Here is a 16,610-nt window from a genome sequence, read left to right as displayed (position 1 = left end):
AGGCTCTCAAGCTCAGCCATCCCCAAACTGGCTGCACCCCTGGGGAACTGAGGAAAAGGCTGAATGCAGGAGAGACCAAATGTAAGGCTTCTTTCTTGTGGTTGGGTGGGTGTTCGTGTGTGCAAAAGTAGTAAGCCACTTCCCACTGACATAAGGTGCGTGTCTGTGGACCATACACGTGCTCCAAAGGAAGGCTCAGGCCCCAGGGTACCCATCACTTCTCCACTTTCTTGGCTTTCTTGAGGATGTCACATTTTTTCCTGTTGGGGCGGCGGCACCGTTCGTCGATGCTAGGGATACATTCGTAATGCCACACCTCCTCCATCTTCTCCACGGGGTACACCGCCTCCACGTAGTGTCGGATGAGCCTGAGCCGCGTGGGGTCCAGCTGCTTCTTGTTGCAGGCCCCAGAGTGGTTGTACTGCAGGCGGAGGTTCTCGGCGGTGAAGAGTTCGGGAAAGAGCCGGACCAGGAGGCGGGCGGCGAAGTTGCCCACCGACAGGCTCTGCTGCACGATCTCGCGCACCTCCTTGTCTGACAGCAGGTACAGCGAAGGCACCGGGAAGTCGGGGGAGGGGACCACCAGCTCGTCCAGAGGGATCTTGCAGAAGTCTTTGCTGCTTCTTTCGGGGGGCAGCGGAGGCCCCTCAAATTCCTCCCGAAACCTCTCGGGGTTGATTGCATAGCTTGCCAGGTCTCTGCACTCGGGGCCCGGCACGTGGACCTTCCGCTGCTGCTGGTAGGAGCGCCTCTGCTCCGTGTCCCGGCGCCGGCAGCGCTCGTCCAGTTTGCCCACAAACTCCAGCGTCCAGACCCGGTCGTTCTTGGCCCGGGGGTAGAGCAGCTGCACGTAGTGGCGAATGAGCTTGATGCGGGACGGGTCCAGCTGCTTCTTGCCGAGGGAGCCGCTGCAGTTGTACTGTTTGCGCAGGTTCTCGTGCGTGAAGAGCTCGGGGAAGAGGTGGACCAGCAGGCGCGAGGCGAAGTTGCCGATGGACAGGCTGCTCTCATAGATGCTGCGCAGCTGCTCCTTGCTGAGCAGGCAGTCGGCGCCCGGCACCTCGAAGTCGGGCTGGGGGATCTCCAGCTTGTCAAAGTCGATGGGCACCAGCCAGATCTTCTTGGACCTCCGGCCGGGCCGCTCACCCTCGAAGCTGTCCTCCACCTTGACCACGGAGATGTCGTCGGGCAGGCTAGAGGAGTCGTAGCAGTCGTCCCGCGGGGGCTCGCCCTCACTGCCCCCGTCCAGCCCCAGCCCCTCCAGCTCGTCGTTGATGCGCTGGGCACACTGCTGCAGCCAGGCCTCCTCCTCCTGCATGTCGGGGAAGTAGATCTCCGTGTAGTTGCGGATGATCTGCAGCCTCTGCGGGTCCAGCTCCTGTTTGCTGCCATCCCCGTAGCAGCTATACTGCTCGCCCAGCTTCCGGTGGTCAAAGAGCTCCGGGAAAAGCCGGTGCAGAAGGAAGACTGCGAACTCGCCTGGTGATGAGGCTTCGTCCAGGAACTCGGTGAGGTCCTGCGTGTCCACCACGTGGTCTGAGGCGATGGTGCTGCTCCGATCCAAGGACAGGGCCTCCTCTTGGTCTTTGTTGTCCAGGAAGTGGCCAGGGTCCACCTGCTCAGCCTCAAAGAAGCTGGCGACCTGGCCCCCAGGCTGGCTGTCCTCCATTTCCCGCTGGGCCCAGAAGCGGCTGAAAAAGTCGTTGAGCTGGGGAAGGCACTCGGCCTGCCACACGGCTGTATCCTTCACCGAGGGGTAGTAAACCTCCACGTAGTTGCGGATGAGCTGCAGGTGCAGCGACTCCAGCTTCCGCTTGGCCGCAAAGCCACAGGCACTGCAGCCGCGGGAGAAGTCCACGTCACTGAAGAGCTCGGGGAACAGCTGCACGAGCAGGCGGCAGGCCAGGTCACCGCCAGACAGGCTCTGGTCCACGATCTGCTTGAGCTCGGCAGGGGTCAGCTGGTACTCGGGGGGCGGCTGGAACTTGGCCACCATCTCCGTGGGGCTCACCTGCTTCTTGATGCGGCTCACCTCCAGGGACAGCAGGTCTACCTTGCTGTGCAGCTGGGACATGTTGGAGGAGAGTGTGTTGAGCATGTAGAACATCTTCTGGATCAGAAAGTAGATGTTGGGGTCGCCATCAGTGGTCATGGCTGCACTGCCACCGTCCCGCTTCTGTGTCTCGTTTAGGAGCCGCAGCGGCGAGGGGCTGTTGCTGGGGTTGGCCTTCTCCAAGAGCTCATACGTGCTGAGCACATCCCCCGCAGGAGGGTTCTTCTTCTCCATGATCTTGTGTGAGATGCCATACAGAGGCTTCTTGTAGGAGGGGGTGGTCACGTCATTGCAGGGCTCCTCCTCACCCGGCCACACAGAGACCAAGGTCTTCCCCCTGCCGGCCTGCTCCCCATTGCCCTGGCAGGGTGAGCTGTTCTCCCGGTTCCTCATGCCCGCCAGGAGCGCCTAGAAAACAAAAGCTGTGTTAGGGCGCTGTTCTCACTTACTACACTAGACACAGGTCTGTGTCACACGCACGGGGGCCAAGGTCAATTGCGGTAGCATGTGAAGAACTGCTTCCCTCGCCCTCGAGTCACTCTGCCCGTCCAGGATGTACAGCGAATACGAGCCTGCATCCCAATGCCAAACCTGCCCCTACCTCCTGCATCCTCAAGAGAGGCTCAGACTGGACATGAAAGGCTTCAAATTGTTGCAGGACACCAGCTCTGGCCTTCCTGCCCACAGGCCCGACAGAAGACGGAGCACAGTGCTGACAAGGCCAGGCAAGAACCCCGCTGGAGATGGGAGAGAGACCACGGGACCGAGGAGCTCCTGTGCCCCTGCCATGGACAGGTCACCTCACTGACCCAGGGCTCAGCGGCCCTCAGACAGGAGTCACGACTCCTGCCTGTGGCAGCTCCCCAGGTCCTCTAGTCCGCAGCCTCTAGAACAGGCGTCTCCGCTCGGGACACCTGAGATGCACAGTAGTGGGCACAGAACTGGTCTAGACAGTGGCAGTGTGCTGCCAACTCTACCACAGCCTGGAATCACATCTTATCTGGGACTGGAAAAGGGCAAGCCCAGAATTTTCCAGAGCTTGTGTTACTGTGGGATTCTGTGAAATGATGGGGCCTCCTGGGTTTCTAAGTCTTGGTCTCCTTTATTGGTCCAGCAGCCCTTCTCAACCAGAATTCCAGGAGAGAAGCAAGGCCCACTGTCCTAAGTCCCCACTGGATGTAATGAATTAATGTGTATCTTATGCATCTAGAAGGGTTCTTGCTATGTATTATCCAGCCTTGCTCAACAGAGGTCTGTGAGAGAATTAAGCCCTACCAAAAAAGACCTGAGGGGTGGGTTCCTCCACTCACCCAAGGATGGCACACTCCACAGGTCCCTTGTTGCTGGACTCCCAGGGAAGCTCAAGGACCCCAAAGCTGGACCTCATATTCTACCACTGGACAGCAATCACCCTAATCACTGGGGACCAGAGTTCTCAGTGCTTTCATCAGTTTTCCCTACTGCCAGGCCTAAACATTTTCAGAGGCTTACTCACATAGACATGGCAGGTGATTTTCAAGAAAGGTCCAAAGGCAAGTCAATTCCACAAATGATGCTGGTTCATTCCACCATGATCCATACATAAAAACAAACTCAAGCCCTGGCCGGTTTGGCTCAGCGGTTAGAGCGTCGGCCTATAGTCCAGAGAGACCTGGGTTCAGTTTCCGCTAAGGGCATGTACCTTGGTTGAGGTTTGTCCCTGGCCCTGGTTGGTCGCGTGGGTGGCGGCCACTTGATGTGTCCCTTTCACATCAATGTTTCTCTCTCTCTCTTCCTCTCTCCCCCTCCCACTCTATCTGAACAAAAAATGGAAAAATGTCCTCGGATGAGGATTAAAAAAAACTCAAAATGGATCATGGAGCTAAATATAAAACCTAACTTAAAATTCTAATACTTCCAGAAGAAAACATAAGAGAAATCCTTTGTGACCCTGGTTTAGGCAAATGTTTCTTAGAACACTACAAGCATGATCCATAACTGGGAGAGAACAAACTGATATACTGGACTTCATCAAAATAAAAAACTTCTGCTCTTTGAAGGACACTGTTAAAAGAATGAAAAACAAGCCCAGATTGGAAGAAAATACTAGCAAATCATTGATCTGATAAAGGACTTGAAACCAGAATACTTAAAGAACTCTCAAATACATTAACAGCCAACCAAATTAATTATTTCAACAGCCACTTCAAAGAAGATATATAATAGATGCTTATTAATAACATGCAAATAAAAACCACCGTGAAATATCACATCACCCCCACTAGAACAGGTATGATAAAGAAGACAGACAATACAGAGTGCTGGAGAAGAGGTGAAGGGACTGGAACTCTCAGACTCTGCTGGTGAGAATATAAAATGACACGACCACTTTGGAAAACACGTGGTTCTTTCCCAAAAAGTTACACACACATGGACCACATGATCCAGGTATTCCATTCCTAGGTATTTATTTACCAAGCAAAATGAAAGCACAAGAGCATATAAATAAATACTTCTAAAAGCAAATGTTCATGACACCCTATCTATAAATAGCCCCAAACTGGAAACAACCTACTTTTTTTTTTTAATCTTCACCCGAAGACATTTTTTCCATTTTTTTGTTCAGGTAGAGTGGGAGGGAAAGAGAGGAAGAGAGAGAGAGAGAGAGAGAGAGAGAGAGAGAGAGAGGAGAGAGAGAGAGAGGAGAGAGAGAGAGAGGAGAGAGAGAGAAACATCGATGTGAAAGGGACACATCGAGTGGCTGTCACCCGCACGACCAACCAGGGCCGGGGACAAACTGCAACCGAGGCACGCGCCCCTAGCAGAAACTGAACCCGGGCCTCTCCAGACCGCAGGCCAACGCTCCAACCGCTGAGCCAAACCAGCCAGGGCCATTTTTATTAACATGTAATAAACAAAAGGTTATATTTATACAATGGATTACTCATAATAAAACTGTTACACATAGTACTCATGATAGATCTCTAAGTAATTATGCTGAAAGAAGCCAAACAAAAGAGGCCATTTATATGATTCCATTCACATATATTTCTAGAAAATGCAGTCATATCTATAGTGACAGCAGATTATTGGTTACGTGGGGGGTGCAGGGAGGATGCAAAGGGGCACAACACTTTAATGGTAGTTGATGCTGGATACGTTTATTATCTTGATCGTGGTGATGGCTTCACTGATATACATGTGTCAAGACTTATCAAATGACATTTAAGTATGTGCCACTCACTGTATTTCAGTCCTAACTTTATAAAGCTGTGTTTGACAAATGTTGAATTTGACCCAAAAATGTATGGGACTATATTTTTGAGGGTTTAATGAAGCAGAAGAGCACTGGTGAGCACTGGTGGGGTCAGGGGAGCAGGCAGGGTTGAAGTACAAAGTGTTGCTTTCACACAGGCATGTGTCCCGGGCAACTGTGGAACGGACAGGAACAAAGTGCATCCTTGGACGCTTCCACGCCCGGGAACACAGGTGGCTTAGTCTGGCCTGGCCCAGTGCTTCTGAAACTCTAGTGTGAGTCACCTGGGATCGTGCTAGAATGCAGATTCCGATCCCTGCGTCTGCTTTTCTAACAAGCTCCTGGGTGTGCTGCTGGTCCTGAGTCGCCAGGCCCGCAAGACAGTGCCCGCTCTGTTTTTCTCATGGGGGCAGATTCAGTGTCATTTGTAAGCCTTCAGGTAAGTAACGCCAGCATCAAACCACACATGATGAGGCTTTTCTCTTGCAAAGAGACGATTTCAAGAGGCGAGGTTTACAACAGCAGGTGAGCAACATGGCACCGAGAACAGGTAGGCCCAGGCTGAAAACAGCCCGTGAGGCCACGTAAACATAAAATTCTCATCTTTCTGAACCTCCCAGGCTATTTTTCATTTAAATTAATAAATTACTTCCTTGACCCTCTTAGATAAAACAATGACTCATTACAGAAAGGTTCATTTTTTTTCTTACATCTGTTAACCATGCAAAAGAAAAGCTATTTTACTCTCCTCAGAATCTGAAGATATAGGACTTCTAATGTTTTAATTATCCCACAGAACTGCCCAATGCTTTCTCAGGGTTTGTTTGCCTGTACCTCACCACCCCCGTGCTTCCTAAGAGCACAGGACCAGGGGCATGTTGGGGTCCTGGAGCCTGCTGCTTGCCATTCCCTCCTCGGATCTTCTCACCAAACTGTCCCATCTTCATCCCACTGCAGGATGGTTACATGACCCATCCTGAGTCCTGTAACACAAGACCCGACCACTCCTGAGTCCACCCCAATGCCTAGCAAACTGCCCTGGACCCAGATGAGCTCAACGAATGTCAGTCAACCACACACGTGGATGAGTAAAGCAGAGCAAGGGGTTCTACCACTGTCACACACATGCTTAAGGCAGAGCAGCGGTTCGGACAGGCCACTCGCTTCACGAATAACATGACTGTAGAGCGGTGAAAATGGATAAGCATTCAGCTCAACCGTCAGACTGTCCTCGGTGTGACCTTGGCCGTATTACATGACCTTTCACACCTCAGCTTCCTGTGTTTAACTCAGGGATAAACAATGGTACCTGTTTCACAAGGGTTGTACGGACTCAATAAAATAATGTACATAAGTACTTAATATTTATTATTACAATATGATTATTATTAAACAATGTATTCCCAAGCCAGAGCAGAGGTAACACTATAGGCCTTTTATAAAACGAGCTGTAATGATTATCTCAACCAGTGGCCAGGAGAGCTCTCCTGCAGCACCAGGAGCAGCGTGAGTCGCTCATGGAAGACACAGCTTAGAGGCCTGTTTGCCTGGGAGGAGTACAGGACAACTGAGCTGAAGTGGGGTTTTACGCTCTTTATGCTTTTTTGTTCTGCTATCTGGCAGAAAGCAAAGGATTGAGAAGGAAGGAAGGAAGTCCCCCTGTCCCCCAAATACACACATCAGAAACTTGGGAATAGGAAGGAATAGAGATTGTTGGGAAAAGTTTTTTTTTAATATGTTCTTTTTATGTTTTTTAAAAAAAATTATTTCAGAGAGGGGAAGGGAGAGGGAGAGAGAGGCAGAAACATCAATGATAAGGGAAACATCAACTGGCTGTCTCCTGCATGCCCCCTCTACTGGGGATCGAAGCCAAAACCAAGGCATGTGCCTTGATCGGGAATTAAACCAGGGAATTCCTGGTGCATAGGTTGATGCTCTACTTCTGAGCCACACCGGCCAGCTAATATGTTCTTTTATAATTAATTTTAGAGTCCGGCTGGTATGGCTCAATGGTTGAGCGTTGACCCATGCACCAAGAGGTCACCGGTTTGATTCCTGGTCAGGACACATGCCCAGGTTGTGGACCCGATCCCCAGTGGGGGGCATGCAGGGGGGGACCAATCAATGTTCTCTCTCATCAATGTCTCTATCTCTCTCTCTCTCCCTCTCATTTCCTCTCTCTGTAAAATCAATAAAGAAAAAAGTTTTTAAGTATATTAAAAATAAATAAATGAATAAAATTAATTTTAGAAAGCAAGAGAAAGGGAGAGGGAGACAGAGAAACATCGATGTCAGAGCAATACATCAATTGCCTGCCTCCTACACGCCCCCAACTGGGGATCAAGCCTGCAACCCAGGTATGTGCCCTGACAGGGACTCTTACTGGCAACCTTTTGGTGCATAGCACAAGGCTTAACCAACTTAGCCACACTGGCCAGGGTGAGATAGTTGAAAATCTTTACCCCTAATGCAGTGCATTTGGAATGGTGAGTCATGACCATTAGTAAGTGGTGAAAATGACTTGATGGATCCTGACTAGCATAAGAGGGAGAGAAGGCAGAAGTGTGAAAGAGAAAAGACAGGAAAGAAAGAAAACAGGATAGAAAATATCAGAGCTCATTGCACACAGTAGTTAAATTCGGGAAAGTTTTATTCCATTTCTCTGTGTGTAGCTACATAATTACATGTAAATCCATACCTGTGAGCTGTATTTCTCTCTAAGGTGGATTTATGACGGTGGGTCACTGTTGAGAAGCACTGCCCAAATAAATTCAAAGTGCCTCACTTGTTAGTTCTCGAGGACTGTAAATTAGATATGTAGCAACTTATTCACCATTAAATTCTATTACACCAAAACAATTTGAGGTCCCATGGATCATGAGATTACCACGAGATTTAATTAATATAGAGAAATTTGAGTTTGTAATGCCAATCACTAAAGCAATCATAACTGCATTGGGAGTGACTTTAGAAACAGGGTCTTTGCTTTACAAGTGACCCCACTAATATTTCTAAAAAGATTCTGTGCAGAGAGATCACCAGAAACGCACATGCCATGTAGCAAGAATACATTTTTAGAGGGAGATCTGACCTAACCAATCCCCAGCGCAGAAGGCAGGCAGAAGGTCAGAGTATACTGGAACTGGAAATCCCCTCTATAACTCTCAATATTCAGTCTCATTAATAAAAACATTTCAGTTTCTACCAAGCATGTTGGAAACACTGCCACCAGCTGAAACATTTTTGGCTAACTGGCTTGAATAAAAAATTAAGTTAGAGTCCCAGTAGAGGGCAACATTCCTCACTCCCAGAGACCTTGGATACACAATTCAACACAAAACACAGCACAAACACCAAAGAGAAGGTTCTTAGATATCTCCACACTGGTGTCCTGTCAACTCAGTGCTCTAATTAATTCCACAAATGCTGACAAGGTGACGATGGGCTGGCTGCATTTGCAGCTGCTGATAAAATCTCTGCTCAGCTGTCTAGGAGTATCAAGAAATCTTAAATCTGTGCTACTTGGCACTGGGTGGCTGGCTGACACCATTCGTAATTCTCCAAGGCTCATCTTCCAACCATATGGGAACTCTGTGGCATAGCTCAGGCTCTGCAGTGCCAGCATCTATCCTGGATTTGATCAGGGCATTTCATTCTACTACCAGCATCCTTAGACTCAAGAGGCAATGCCCAAATCTCTTGGCTGAAGAATGTGAACAAAAAAGAGGATGATGTTGGGTTACAAGTGAAGGGTAAGTAGACTACATAGGAGAGACTCCATGTGTCTGTGCTCAGTGACATCCCAGGGATTGGGTCACCATGGAGATGCTCTCTGGATTAAACAGCTTTCTCAGGACTCCAAACCCAAGAGCAGTCACTGAATTCAGTTCAACGAATGATGTGTTGCTAAATGGTGCCGAGAGTCAGCAAACTGGAACACCAAGAAAGCAGCATGCCTTCCAGAGGGCAGGGAACGAAGAATTAATGTGGTATCAAGGGCAGACCCATATGAAATGCCTCCGGGGGGCATGCATCGCCACCCCTCCAAATAACTGAAGCAGGGGTGATGCTTACCTTTGCATTTTCAACGGGATTTTCTTCTTCACATATCATCATCATCATCATCATCATCTGATGAGATATAGTTTAGCAAGGTATGGAAGAGCTCTCTAGCACACAGAGCCAGGAAACAAATATTACTGAGTGCCCTGCATCTGGCAGGCACTGTGCGAGGCCACGGACACACGGGGAATGAGCCAGACACAATGTCTGCCCTCACGGCTTTTCCCCTTGGGGCTGTCCTTACACTGCCAACAGAGTATGGTGAGGACGAAGAATATGCCATGAAGCCCAAAGAAAGTGGAGACAGAAAGCAACTATAATGGACAGAAGAAAAAAAAGGGACAGCAAAATATCAGGGCAAGAGGCCCTCTACGGTTCCTCACAGCACCTTCTAAGTACCCCAGGGCCCTCAGGGCTCCCACGGCGTGGAGCTGCAGTCCTGAAGGGGGCAGGCTGGGCAGTGCTGACTCCCTGAGCCTCGTGAACGTGGGAATGGCCGTAGCATCTATCTGCTATGGTTGTTGTGGAACCTAGTCTAAAGCCCCAGCTGGTACCACAGAACGGACAGCGAGGTGTTCAGGACATTTGCACTGAATGAAGACATGGCATTTCCATTCTCCAGAAACAAACCAGTGACATTTTAGGGTTAAAAACAAACACAAAAACGAACGCCCCCAGAACAAAGCTAATTTCTGCCTGGCATACAGCTCTTGAGCATCGCTCCCACTCCATGAACAAAAAGATGATTTCCAGTAAATATGTTGGCCACTCACCTTCCAAATCTGCTGTGGTGGCCATGAGCCTTTTCCAGCGGAGGCGCCACGTAAGTCTGTACATAACCTTTTTTTCGATTTTTTGAGGGAGATTTTCTTTTTCTTCTTAGTACTGTACTAAATGTCACTCATAAAAAGGTCATCAGCTGTGATATAAGGGTGCATGTGACGTCCCTTTAGCACCAGAGCTACCACTCAAATCCTCCCCTTCCCCTGGGTTTGGGGAAGAAGAGAGAGGTGGTCATCTATGCTCCGACTTGAATGGTGCTCAGAACCAAGGGTGCTCAGGCCTGGGGTGTCCTGAAGGGCACCAGATGGCTGCCCTTGGAGGGAGGCAGCTGAATATTGACCACGAGGGGTGGCGTTCGATATGGGGGCAGGGGGCAGTAAGCAAACCTTTCTGAAGGCTAACATGGACCAGGCCCTGTGCTGGGTTCCTTGTGTGGGCATCTCAGGGGTCCACACAGGAAATGAGGTGAGCAGTGTCACCGCTCATCACTGCAGAGGAGTCTGAGTCCAGGAGGTCACTAACTGGCCAAAGGTCCCATGGCGAACCCCCCCTTATCTGACTCTAGAATTTGGGCTCATTCTAGTCTTTACTGTTCCTATGGGCTGGATCAGAGAAGGTGGGGCTCAGCTGCCTGGACGGGGAGCAGGGAGCCAAGTGTCCCAATCACTCTGCACCAGGAACAAGGCTGCACCTCTGGCCTCTGGCACTTTAACTCATGTGCCTGAGTTTGCTCATCTGTCTGGTGAAGATATTAATTCTCTCCCATCACTGATGTGGTATATGGATAAAGGAAATAAGAAATGGTGGGATTTGTTGAGTAGGCACTCAACAGTTTATTTTTTTTTTACTTTAAAAAAATTTATTGGGATGATATTGGTTAATAAAATTATATAGGTTTCAGGTGTACAATTCTATGATACACCACCTGTATATTGTATTATGTGTTCACCACCCCAGATCAAGTCTCCTTTCATCACCATTTATCCCCCTTTCCCCCATCTCCTCTCCCCCAATAACTGTTAATACACTTCCTTCCCACCTTACTGAATATTGCTTGTTTCAGCCTCCTGGTTCCTTGGGTCTCACCTGGGGATGAAAGTGCCTAAGAAAGTGGATGGACACCTCATCTCCACCCCCACATATGTTAGAAGGATCAGAGAAAATTCAGGGGGCGAAGGATAAAGGACTATTCACTCTGAATTAGAACTATCAACATATACTATAATTTCATAAAACTGATGGATTGTTCTGAAGTCCCCAGGGTTCAGAGGCTGCTGATTAATTGAAAATTCGACTTACACAAACTTTAGAAGGAAACACTGCCTTGAAATCACATGACACCTTTCTACAAGGAGCTCAAGAATTTCAAAAGGTTTTACTTACATACATTCTTTTTACAGAACAGGAAGGGGTGCAAGGATACCAACCTCACTTTATATACACTAAGGAAAATGAACAAAGCTAATAAAACACCCAAAATAAAATCCAGGAGGAAACATGTCTTTTCCTTGCCAAAATCTAATGAGTTAGAACTGTAGCAAATCTACTGAAAAGTAAACACGGGACCAATTAGAATATGTAAGTTGGACGAGTCATATTAGAACTATTTGAATACATTTTGGTTCCCTTTTCTCTGAACATGTCGGAATTCCCGGCGAGGCAGAAGCTCCGGCCTGATAGAGCAGGCTGCCTCACAGCTCGGGGTGGCACTCGAGACCCAGCACATGGCTCGTGTGACATGGGCAATCCCTCCACCACGGCCCTCAGTGCGGTTCTAGCCCAATGCCACATCTTTTCTGACGTGCTTCACATCCTGGAGGATTCAACTAAAACACAAATCTTAAGAACCTTCTCTTTACCTCTCTGCTCCAAGAATACAAAGATGCTCCCTTCTCTATGATGCCATGACAACAAAAATGTATTGAACAAAGGGACAGAGTGACACCACGTGTGCACTGAGGCAGTGGGACCACCTGGGACTGTCCACAAAGGCCATCGCCCAGGCCTCACGTGATTAGCACTCTCTCTAGATGCGGAGCTTGTCTGTACTGTCGTGAACTGTTTATGAAAACAGCCACCCTAGTTCCCTCATCCTGTGTGAAAGCTCTTGGCAATGGGACTTCGTTGCTCCTGCCATCAGGGGTGGGGGTCTATTTTCCCACCCCTTGCATCCAGGTTTGGCCACATGACTAGCTTTGACCTGTGGGACATTAGCAAACATGAGGCAAACAGAGGCCTGAACAGTTTGCACTCCAGAGCTTGTCCCGTCTTGCCCCAGGAACTCTTCCATGTCACGCGAACAAGTCTGAGCTGGCCTCCCAGAGGGTGAGAACGTGCATAAGGGGGACGGTCCAGTCATCCCTGCCAGCCCAGGGGAGCCTGGACACGGGGGAGAGGACATCCCAGACCACCTCACCCCAACCGTGTCAGGCCAAGTCAGGACAACCACCAGCTGACCCACACAATTTTGAATAAAATGGTTGTGGTTTTATGCATTTTTTTTGAGGGGAGGGGAGGGGGGTTGTTACATAGCAAAAGTGTTCTACTTCTTGAACTCTGGCTTTACTCACGAACATGAAGGATTTTGTAGGCTTGATCATAAGCAGGTGACAAACAAGAATTTTTAGGAGTTCCTTTAGGAACATAACATAGTGCTTCTCGAACTTTTCAGCATTTTCAGAATAACCTCTAGGAATCCACCCATAGGGGCCCTTACAGAAGGGCACCAGGTTCATGTACATGGATGGGCGTGTGGCACTACTGTGACAGTATAAAGCGCAAGACACCTAGGGAAAAGGATAATAAGTTATGTCTTAAAGTAAAACATAAGAAAAAGCAAATGGAGAAATGTTTTTCAGCTATTCTACTAACCATCTTGCCACAAAAGGTATTCATCAATTCTTTGTAAAAAAACAAAACAAAACAGGTTCATATAGGTATAAAAAACACCAATTCTTTTTCTGGGCATTATAGATTATTTTAAATGTATTACTCGAGTATGACTCATGATAATCAAAAAGTGAAGCAACTCAAATGTCCATCAGCTGATGAATGGATAAACAAAATAAGGTATATTCACACAATGGAACAGTATTTGGCCATAAAAAGGAATGAAGTGCTGACACATGCTACAGCATGCATGAACCCTGAAAACATTTGCTAAGTAAAACAAACCAGACCTAAAAGACCACATATTCTATGATTCCAATTATAACACATTCAGAACAGGCAAATCCACAGACACACACAAGGTAGATTAACGATCGTTAGGTGCTAGAGGAGGGGAATGCAGAATGACTGCTGTGGGCACAGTATTTCTTTGTGGGGTGAGGCAAATGTTCTAAAATTTGTTGTGGTGGTGGTTGCACAACTCTGTGAACATACGAACAACCACTGAATTGTACAATTTAAATTGGTGAATTGTATAATATGTAAATTATATGTCAATAAAACTGTTTTGGGGGAAGGGCCTAAACAAATAGGTAGGTAGGTAGGTAGGTAGGTAGACAGATAAATGTATCATCGCTCAATGTTCCACGATGTGGAATACAGGTCAGGCCTCATTATAATGTAATGTACACATGCATATTTTAAGTCCTGCTGAAAATCTTAACCTCAACATTTTGCCATTCAAATAATAGCTTTTACTTACTGCAGACTCAGTCTCTAAAATCTATAAATGACTAATTTATTTGGATCTGCCCCAGCATTTAACAGAGGAGAATTAAAACAGACCAATAATAACCCAGAGAGTCCCTGAATGACACCCCATGGTGTTCTGGCTAATGATAATAAGTCTTGAAAATGGAGGCTCTTTTGGATAGACACGCAGAAATTGAAACAACTATCTGGAAGACCCAAAGATGGGGGTAAGGGCCTGGACTGGAGAGTTCAGGGAAATGTTGTAAGGTGTAAACTGCTGGTCCATGGAGACATCCCAGGCTGGATACCCCTCGTCTCCCAAAGCTGCCTCTCTCTCCTCAGTCTGCACTGTTTTGTGTACGTGTCTCATCTCCCATCTGGACTACAGGCTGCTAGAGGGGCCACAATGGCAGTTCCATTTTCTCTCTCAGAATTTAACAAAGTTCAATATAATCGGCAGGTGACGAAGAAATAAAGTAAATTCATAAAATAGATAACTTAGGAATAACAGATACAATACAGAAGAATCCTCCGCTTCACAAAAAAAGGTTCATGAAAAGTTTCTTTAGGCAACAAGCTCCCCAATAGACATAAAAGATGAATCTGATTTGGGAAAAGACCTGCTGGCCCGGGCTGGGAATCTGTGTTAAGAGTGTACTACGTGGAATGTAGGCTGCCGTCTGCAAGCTCTTACCTTCCCTTCTGTAGAGCAGGGCAAAACAAAGAACTCGGAAGCAGATGCCTGTGAAGACTTACCCACCCTGGCCCCCACTCCTGAACCCAGACACAGACGAGATTCCAGTTAAGGACACTTTCCGGACACTCAAGCCAGAGATGGGATAGCTGAAATGAGGGCCTTTTTCGGCCCAGGGGGTTAGGAGTTGCCCAGATCCTAGGAGTAGAGATTCAGCATCTCCTCAGAGGGTCAGAGCCCAAACAGTCATGGAAGGGGCTGGGCCCTCACCTCAGGAATCAGCCGCCGCCTCTTCACATTGGAGACGGCGTCTGGCTGGCCCTCGCTGCCCGGCTGCTTTCGCTTGCTGGCGTCCTGGAGGGTGGTGAAGACGCTGTCCAGAGGGTGCTTGTCCGAAGACCTGGAGTTCACTGAGCAGTCCAGAGCAGCATCCTCAGTTTCCGTCTCCACTTTCACAGTGTTATTTTTCAGAACTGTGGCAGAGAAGAGAGAGGGCTCAACAGGAGACCACTGGGCCGCTCCGAGGTCAGCAGGGGGCCGTGAGCGACAGGCTGTTTGTGGGCCGTCCTCTGACACTACCGCTCAGATGATAAAGTCTAGTCACAGTAAAACCGCACCTTCCAACCAAGCACTTTTCATCTTACCGCGCTACTGCTATATAATAAAACCATGTTCCAAGAACATTTTGTTCAAAACTGGTTTTAAAGTCTTTCTGGAGGGTGAGGGGGGAGAGAGGAGATGGAGGGCAACAAATACTATCTTTTAAGTGATGCTTTTAGAAAAAGTAAACTCTGAAAGGTGCATGGGTACCAGGAGAGGGAGACTTTTCAATGATTTTTCATTTTGTACCTTTTTATATTTTTGAACCATGTGAATGTATGACCCAATAAGAGTATTAAATTAAAAATAATTTTTAGTAAGTTTTTTGTTTACCTTCTTCTACATCTTCACTGAATTCAGTTGAGTTCATCTTCTATTCCACTACATAAAAAGACAAAGACAAAGTCTTGATTTATTGCTTGATTTGTTTCTTAATTTCCCCCACAATGAGAAATCCCCTTCCCCTCCCCACCCTGGCTCTGGGCAGTAGGAGGTTAACCGTATCCTCTTATTCTCGTCTGCAGTTGCTCCGAGCAGCCAGGCCCCTGTGCACCTGCTGGGGGCGCTTCTCCAGGGCTCTATGTGGGCCGAACGGGGCTCAGGGCTTTTGCTGAGAGCACTCAGGGAGCTGGGGGGACTTTACTGAAGAAAATCAAGTCTTTTTTTATAGACTCCAGCTTAAATGATCTGTTAGTCCCTGCTTTATAAATTTCAGCCACAAAAAATGAAAAGGCTGATCAAGGATGGAAGCTGTGAATCCCGTGGCCTGGGCTGAGGTGGCCCGAAGAGACCTGTGCTGCCCTTGAGTGTCCCCACAAAGCTCCGGAGGACTGGAAATGTGCCCGGTCCAAATGGAGATGTACACTCCAGCTTGCAAAGACTTAGCAGAGCTAAAAGAGTATAAAATATCTCATTATTAATTTTTATACTGATTACATGTTGAAATGATAATATTTTTGATTTATTAGGCTAAATAAAATACTTTATTAAAATTAATTTCACTTTTTTAAAATGTGGCTACAAGAAAGTTTAAAATTATATATGTGGCTTGCATTATGTTTTTATTGGATGGTGCTGGTTAGACTTTCCTTCAGAAACAACTTTCTCTTTCAGAGAAAGAGGCACTGTGGGTTTTCAAAGCTCTTGACCTCCACACAGTCTGGTCCAAACCCTTCTTTTTATTGACAAGAGAATGAGGCAGGTGAGGTGGAAGGTGCCCGACTCCCACGCCCCGGCTGGAATGCAATGGATACCATGACTAAAAGCACCATAAGTCTCTGCGATCCCTCAGATTACATAACAGCACGTCCATATAAACGATACGGTATAAACGAGGTAGTGCAAGAGGACACATGTGACCGCCTTTACTACTGACACTGAGTTGTGCTTCCCACAATTGATTGAGCGGACAAATACCAGTCTCATTTTGGTTAAGGATCAGAGGAGAGCAAGACTCAGGAGCACCTCTTAAGAAATTTCTATAAGGAAGAGGGATGCCATCTACAAAGTCCAGTAAAGCATCCGCTGAGTAGCTGTGGAAT

The 16,610-nt window shown here is 47.7% G+C and overlaps 1 protein-coding gene across 1 annotated transcript in view; it reads right to left on the bottom strand.

Annotated features, from left to right (window-relative positions):
• Nucleotides 1–214: 214 nt before the first annotated feature.
• BEND3 (BEN domain containing 3) overlaps nucleotides 215–16,610 on the bottom strand; it is a 29,276-nt gene continuing 12,880 nt past the window's right edge. Inside the window, exons 2-4 of the mRNA XM_036249199.1 lie at nucleotides 15,403–15,450; nucleotides 14,740–14,942; nucleotides 215–2,461 (exon numbers count right to left, since the gene is read on the bottom strand). Coding sequence (XP_036105092.1) covers nucleotides 215–2,461; nucleotides 14,740–14,942; nucleotides 15,403–15,439 — 2,487 coding nt within the window. The 5' untranslated portion in view covers nucleotides 15,440–15,450. The remainder of the gene's footprint in view (nucleotides 2,462–14,739; nucleotides 14,943–15,402; nucleotides 15,451–16,610) is intronic.

The sequence above is a fragment of the Molossus molossus genome, unplaced genomic scaffold, assembly GCF_014108415.1.
Source record: "Molossus molossus isolate mMolMol1 unplaced genomic scaffold, mMolMol1.p scaffold_m16_p_8, whole genome shotgun sequence".
Lineage (NCBI taxonomy): Eukaryota > Metazoa > Chordata > Mammalia > Chiroptera > Molossidae > Molossus > Molossus molossus.
Note: the sequence above shows the minus strand (reverse complement) of the source record. Positions and strands in the feature narration are given on the sequence as shown.